The 7528-nt window shown below is 42.2% G+C and overlaps 1 protein-coding gene across 1 annotated transcript; it reads left to right on the top strand.

Moving 5' to 3' along the window:
• Positions 1-521: 521 nt before the first annotated feature.
• Positions 522-7174, top strand: tmem135 (transmembrane protein 135). Its single transcript, XM_070983773.1, has 15 exons — positions 522-684; positions 1105-1232; positions 2343-2435; positions 2643-2676; positions 2776-2841; positions 3248-3294; positions 3382-3423; positions 3512-3682; positions 3775-3844; positions 3951-4118; positions 4282-4345; positions 4468-4544; positions 4722-4820; positions 4920-4987; positions 5200-7174. The coding sequence occupies exons 1-15, from the start codon at positions 547-549 to the stop codon at positions 5333-5335; spliced, it is 1401 nt and encodes a 466-aa protein (XP_070839874.1). The 5' UTR covers positions 522-546; the 3' UTR covers positions 5336-7174.
• The last annotated feature ends 354 nt before the right edge of the window (positions 7175-7528 follow it).

The following is a 7528-nucleotide window of genomic DNA, read 5'->3' as shown; positions in this document are numbered from 1 at the left end:
GTATTTGGTTATATCCACAGTGAACAGGTGGGGAATTGATTTTTGTAGCATTAACAGCAAAGAACAAACCTCTTAGATCTTGTCACACACCTCCCCATCTCTTTCATACTAATCTAGCTAATTCTGGTTTAAATGAATAACAGCCTTTTTTGCCCAAGTGTCATGTCTCTCAATATAGTCAGGTTTAGAGAACTGAAATCAAAAGAGCGAGATCATTTTGAAAGCTGAATCTCACTTCCAAATACAAGTTGAACTGAAACTTAATACACACAAAAAACACAAGTGATAATTGAGTTTTATTGACACGTATGACACAATGATCATATGATGAAGTAAGATGATATATAAATCAGTGTTGATTCACACCAAAACGGACAACAAATTAGTCTTCAATAAACCATTGATTCCTTACTTATTTCTGATCAGCAGGACGGTCTGAAACCCGACAGCGCTGTGTTCGCGCACGGCTCTTTTGCGTGTCCGCGCTCTACGCACTGTGAACGCGCACGACGACGCGTTGTCGTCTTCTTGCTGCAGTGTTGAGACATGGCTGCTCTCAGTAAATTACCGCAGAACTGCTACGAGATCGGTCATACCTGGAACCCGTCGTGTGCGCAGTCTTTTGTGGATGTAACGAAGAGTGCTCTGGAGGTTTCTTTCAGAATATACGCCCCTCTTTACCTGGTAAGTTTTGCTGTTCGCCCTGCAATAATGTTTGGGCTTGAAGCTAAAGTTAGCTAGCTAACCAAATAAGGCTAACTAGTTCTGGGAAACGTCGTAAACATTAGTTGATATGTCGCGAGCTTCCACTCAGGAGGCTAAGTTCAAGTTCATGTACAAATACAAAATCTGTACAAGAGGTGAAAACTTTGCACTTGCACGTTATCTTTTACGACTACACATGATACAGCCATGAATAACAACTGGGAACATCATCTGATAACGTTAAATTACGCAAGTCGATTAACTCCAGAGTAACCTCTTGAACCTGACAGCCATCAGTCCCTCGCAGTTTCAGGCCACTGTAAGCATTCTGTAATACTGTTCATACAACCAAGTGCAAAGTGGAATAGAAATCATAACATTGTGACATGTGTATTGCAGATAGCAGCTGTTCTGAGGAGAAGGAAGAAGGATTACTACTTAAAGAGGCTTCTGCCAGAGATCCTATGGTCTACCTCTTTCCTCACTGCCAATGGAGGTCTCTACATTTTATTCTTCTGCATTCTCAGGTAAGTTGAACCGAGCAAAAGTCACACAGATACAGCTGAAGTCAGATGATCACATGTACATCTGCAACACGGATTTCATGTTAGCAAACTGTGGTTACCTGAGCGGTATGATGGCTGTGTGGTAGACGTGTTCTGTCACCTATTGATGAACGTACAGAACAATAGCAAAGGACCTTATAAACATGCTCAAGGAAGCAGGTACAAAACTATCATTATCCACAGTAAACCAAGTCCTATATCAACAAGAAGAAGAAGAAAGAAAGTGAAGAAGCCACTGCATCTAAACTGCAGATGAAAGCAAAATCGATCTGGTTTGATTTTAAATCAGCTCATCCACGGTCACTAGGTAGCAGTCTTCTTCATTACTGTTCATTACCAGCACCTGTACATCAGTGGAATAGTGTGAAATCAAGGGCAGGAACACGTATCAGGGCACCCTCTGCGTCCTCAAGATAAGCAGAACAGGCACCCACACAAGAAAAGTGCTCCATATCAATACAGATGTCAAGATCTCAACAGGGCACATTTCAAATCAAATCAAACCAAACTTTATTTATATAGCACTTTTCATACATAATAAAATGCAACACAAAGTGCTTCACAGGAGTTAAAAAACAATATAAATCAAAATAAAGCAACAATAAAAACCCATCCCTCCCACCCTCCGTATGTACAAACACCCACTCTCAACTACATGCATACACACACACACACACACACACACACATATACTCACACACACACACACACACACACACACACACACACACACACACACACACACACACACACACACACACACACACACACACACACACACACACACATATACTCACACACACACACACACACACACACACACACACACACACACACACACACACACACATTCTTATTTAAGCTGCACAGAATTGAAATTTACTGTGTAGACTTTCCAAAGCCAAACATATATTAATATGACAATATTTCCCTTGTGATTAAAAAAGCAAAACCAAAACATTGCTTCTTTTAAGAGGGTCAGTGTGCTTGAGTCTGTTTACGACTTTTTAGTTGGAAAAAAAACAAACACCGAACAAACCCTGAAGCAACACTGTGCATTTCTAACTTTAGGAAAATGTTGGGAGGCTTCTACTCCTGGTCTGCCGGGTTTGGCTCGGCCCTGCCTGCCTCCTACATTGCAATCCTCCTGGAGCGCAAGAGCAGGTGAGATTCCTGTCTGCTGACATTCACGACATTTTTCGTGGTTCTCCTCCTCTTTCAGTGTCTTTCCAAAACACATTTACCAGCTGTAACTTGCTTTTGGCACTTTTTGTGAAGTCGTTGCACAGATCTTAAGTATCAATTGTGACCTCGTAAATATTGATTCTGCATTTACTGAGAATCCATGTCTGTCCCTCTCACCCCCACCAGGAGAGGACTGCTGACAATATACATGACAAATCTTGTAAGAGCTACTCTGTTTATTTCAACATGTGTTATATGTGATGAGATATATCTGCTATTGCATCACAATGCATATGTGACAGTATAATCTTGTTGTCAGGCTACTGAGACCTTGTTCCGCATGGCTGTGATGCGAGGGATCATCAAGCCCATCAAACATGGAGAGGTAAAATGAAGGGGGGTCTGAGTTGGAGGTGAAGGGAGCTAAAGAATGGGGCTCGGGGGCTGAATGATATAACGCATAATACATCCTCAGGGGCTCCTAGGTCTGCTTTAGCCCTCTGTTATCAGGCAGCCGGGCCTCCTCACAGCTGTCTGAATGTGCAGCGGTAGATCAAGACGATGCAAAATATCCCTTACCTCACTTTTAACCTTCATCCTGTTGGATTATTGCTTTCAAACAGTGCCATAAGGCTCCTGTGTACACTGTGCTAGACTACAACCAAATGCACACCGAATGCTCAGCAGCTCCCACTGTAGTGCATGCATAGTGTAAATATCCATATCTGGCAGATGCTTGTGTTTCAGCTGTTGCCCTGATGCCCTCATTCTGTCTTTTTTTATCCCATTAGGTGCTCCTGTTCTGCATAACTGCGTCGCTCTACATGTTCTTCTTCAGGTCAGAGCAGCACAGTGGACAGGTTCTTATATTTGTTTATATTTTTATGTAAATATTTAGAAATCATTTTTGTGTTTTTTGCTGCAGGAGTAAAGACGGCCTCAAAGGCTTTGCATTCTCTGCGTTAAAGTAAGTTGCTCCCACTGACACCCTGATGTAGATCGCTGACGTTGTTTTGGTAAAGGCGACAGTCACGGTGCGCTTTTTTCTGTTACAGGTTCATCATTGGGAAAGAAGAGATTCCCACTCACTCTGTCACGGCAGAGCACACCTACACAAGGCCCCTCGAGAGGATAGCTGCTATCGAGACCGAGGAGTCGCAGGCGACAGCGGAGAGGTCCAGGAGGAAAGCTCTGATAACCTACGCCAGGGAACTGCTAGAATCAATGTGAGAGCACGCACACCTTTACACAGGTACACATGGGTTTGTACAAAGTGTCCAGTATTGATTTCTTTTTTCTTTTTTCATAAATAACCCAGATGCAAAAAGGGCCCACGACACAGATGTTGTAAACATTACCAAGACAACTGCATTTCCTACTGCGTCAAAGTAAGACACGTTTGTGACGATGATGGATCTAAAATGTTGTAATTCTGTGTTACTAAATGCTAACAATCCAATCTGAAACGCTTCTGTCTTTTCTTTCCTCGTCCAGGGTTTTGTCAGAATGTTTAGTATTGGCTACCTGATTCAGTGTTGTCTTAAAGTGCCCTCAGCGTTCAGGCAGCTGTTCTCTAAACCCTCGCGGCTCCCCTCCCTCTTCTACAACAAAGAGAACTTCCAGCTCGGGGCCTTTCTAGGATCTTTCGTCAGTATCTACAAGGTACATTTTTGTCATGCTTACTTTTTTTTTTCCTTCCTCGCCTCCTTTCTTGCTTTTAGGTTGGCAAGAATAAAAAAAAAGTCCCCATCTTTTTCCAATGATGGCGTCTCTTGTGTTGTCGTGTGAGTATTCTGTTGTTCAGTCTTTTTTCTCCTTCGCTCAGGGAACGAGCTGCTTGCTGCGCTGGGTGCGTAACATTGACGATGAACTCCACGCACTGATTGCTGGTGAGACAGGATTGTGTAAACTGTCAAACCAAATCCCCGTAGAGCACCCCTCCTCTGGATTTTGTCACGTTGCAGCTGATTTACTCTGTTTGACAGTTGCCTCTTCCTCCCTGTCTCTCAAGGCTTCCTGGCTGGTTTGTCAATGTTCTTCTATAGAAGCACGACAACATCCATGTATCTCTTCACGAAGCTGGTGGAGGTAAAAGAACATCTCTTTGAGCGCGACGCAGATTGGAGAGAAAATAGACACATCAGAATGAATCTGTCACCTCAAGGACAGACAAACACAAAGTTGTATAATGTTATTGCGCATGTTTGCTGGTCGGCACTGGACAGTTTATCATTAATAACACATCTAATCTCTCTCTGTCTTCAGACCTTGTACTTCAAGGGAATTGAGGCTGGGCGGTTCCCGTACTTTCCTCAAGCGGACACAATCATCTACGCCATCTCCACTGCCATCTGTTTCCAAGCTGTAAGTAGCACAAAGGTGCAGACCTGCTCACATAAATCCGCTTCACACGCATTTTGATTTTTTGCTGAGTGTAACGTGTGACTCACTGCTGTGACGCAGGCCGTGATGGAAGTGCAGAACCTCAGGCCGACATACTGGAAGTTTCTGCTGCGCTTAACCCAGGGCAGGTACGAGTCTGTGGCGTGGGATCAATCAGCTGTCAAACTATGTTTCGTTTGAGAATAATTAGTCATAATTGGAACATCAGTTGCGAGTATGTAAGGGAGTTACTGTGGAGCGATCTCATGTGAACAGTTTAACCCAATAGTCAGACTGTTTCTGTCCCTGTTCAGCTAATCTGTGGTGTTTTCCATGAATGATTCTCTGTTTCCTCTCCAAGGTTTGCTCTGATGAACAGACAGCTGCTAGATGTGTTCGGGACTCAGGCCTCCAGAGACTTTAAAGGCTTCGTGCCCAAACTGGACCCTCGTTTCACCACGATGCTTCCACCAGGAGCCGACATCCAGCTGGGATGACCTGGGGCCAGGCTCTGGGAGAGGCTTCAGGGTTAATTCGACAGGAAACGGACAGTTCTGGCTGTTCGTTCTGAGTAACTAAAGGATTTTTTTGGGGGGGGGGGGGGGGGGGTTTAACGGCTCAGGAGTGGCAGTGTTGGTGTTATGAGATGGGACACGCTTTGGGGGATGTTTACCTCCAGGGTCTGTCCAAAGCTGTGAGTGTCAAGTGTGGTGTTGCATAAGCGCACTGACTGGCTGGGATTGTGTGGCTACAGGTAACTGGCAAAATAAATGAAATGCAGCATTTATGTTCAAATTCAATAAATCCCCAAATTGGTTTATTAGAAAATAAAAGTGATCACACGTTCCTTTCATCCTTTAATCGTAGCATTTCTTCATTTTGCAAGTTACGTGTAGGTTTGTACTGACTGACCTCAGTTTGCTTTCACATCAGAGGGTGAAACTCACTGACTAATCTTCTTGGAATAGGCACAGAGGTAGCTGAAATTGACTGATTTGAGAGATGGAACTTGATGATTCATCCCTGATCGTTTCTGAATGTGAACCCTTTCAAGGCGATGGTCACAACTGATGATATATATATATATAAATTTATGTAGCTCTATCAAATATTTTATTCTGTATTAGACAATGTGAGATGTGTGTAGATCGTGGTCTGATGTGAAAATCCGATGCAAAACACAGAGGTGGAAAGTCACCGCTGCTAATCAGTTACTTAAGATGATTTTTTTTTCCTCACTTCACTGATTTCTAAATGCAATTGAGTATTTTTTCCCCAAATCTCTACTTTTACACATATTAGTGTTTTGTTTTGTTTTTTAAATTTGACAAACATGATTGCATTTGAGCGAGTCACCTTTATAGACTCTTAATGGGGTAAAGCATCAAGAAATTATAGAGGACCGTAACAAATTTGGATGTTAATCTATGGGGAGGATTGTGAACAAATTGGTTTGGTAACATATCAGTTTACAAGGCTCTAATTAATAGTTATTGCACTGATTTAGTGGGAAAAACACCAATAATCTCACTTTGAACACATGAATCAGCTAAGGAAAAACGAATCCATTGTAATTTTAAACTGTGTTGAGACTACTACATTTACAGTAAACCAGATTTGTGGGTGAAACCGTGTTAAGGCAGGAAATGCAGAGCACTGAGCTGCTTACTTTAAAATTTACAGTTCCAGTTTGCAGATTGTCAGCAGTTCTCTAACAGTGTACTTTTAAAAAGAGATTGGTTTATTTGAAATGTATTAAAAGTTGAATGTGGTGTGAGAAACATGCAGTCATATATTACGCTACAGCTGAAGACATTATTTGGTCAGAGGTTGATGGTGCAGGGGAACAGTTTTTCCATGCTAGTACTACTACTGTTACTGCTACAGCGTACTAGTACTTCCATATCTGGTTTCACAGGATGAATTGATCCAAACCTTTAAAATCTAAGGTCTTCAAATCAAGGTTCTGTACAACCAAATATGTTGTCTGCACAAGGTACGAAAAGGCAAGGTGACAGTCAACCTGATGCATCGTTTTCATGTCATTCTCTGCGGCTGTTGGGTTCAAAATGACTTAAATATTAATAATAATGCAGGCCAAACACAGACCCAGACGCAGTTCGCATTAAATATGTGGTTTCCTGTGACCTCCAGAAAAAAACGTTGGCTGCTTGCATTTTAACGAGTACTTACTGTCATTTCCAAGGTGAACTCTGGCACTTCAAATCCACATTGATTGAAACTTTGTTTACTGAAGAATTTGTCGTCACATTGAAATGTTTGCCTGAAGGTAACAAGGAATCTGTTTCTGTGAATAAAATGCACACGGCACAGTCTGCTTTTTCTGCTTATTTTGGTTGCTGAGAGATGAATATGAGTTTAAATATTGTCATGGGCACTGAAAAGCAGACAGCGGGTACTTCTGTGGTTCCTGGAAGATTTCTGTGGTCAACACAAATGACACTTTTTTCCCCAAGTGGCCATTCGGGACACCTTCATTGCAAATGTGACATGATTGCACATAATCAGGCTTAAGTGGTTCAGCCTGTTTGTACGTATCTCACAGTTTACTTAAGATTTTGCATTCAGTTATTCAACCCAACCCAGCTCATCACACCATGATTGTAAAAAATACAGAGAAACATTCATGTTCAGACTAAAGACAGGTGATCCAGATATACTAAATCGAT

This window comes from Chaetodon trifascialis, chromosome 16 (genome assembly GCF_039877785.1).
Source record: "Chaetodon trifascialis isolate fChaTrf1 chromosome 16, fChaTrf1.hap1, whole genome shotgun sequence".
NCBI lineage: Eukaryota > Metazoa > Chordata > Actinopteri > Chaetodontiformes > Chaetodontidae > Chaetodon > Chaetodon trifascialis.
Note: the sequence above shows the minus strand (reverse complement) of the source record. Positions and strands in the feature narration are given on the sequence as shown.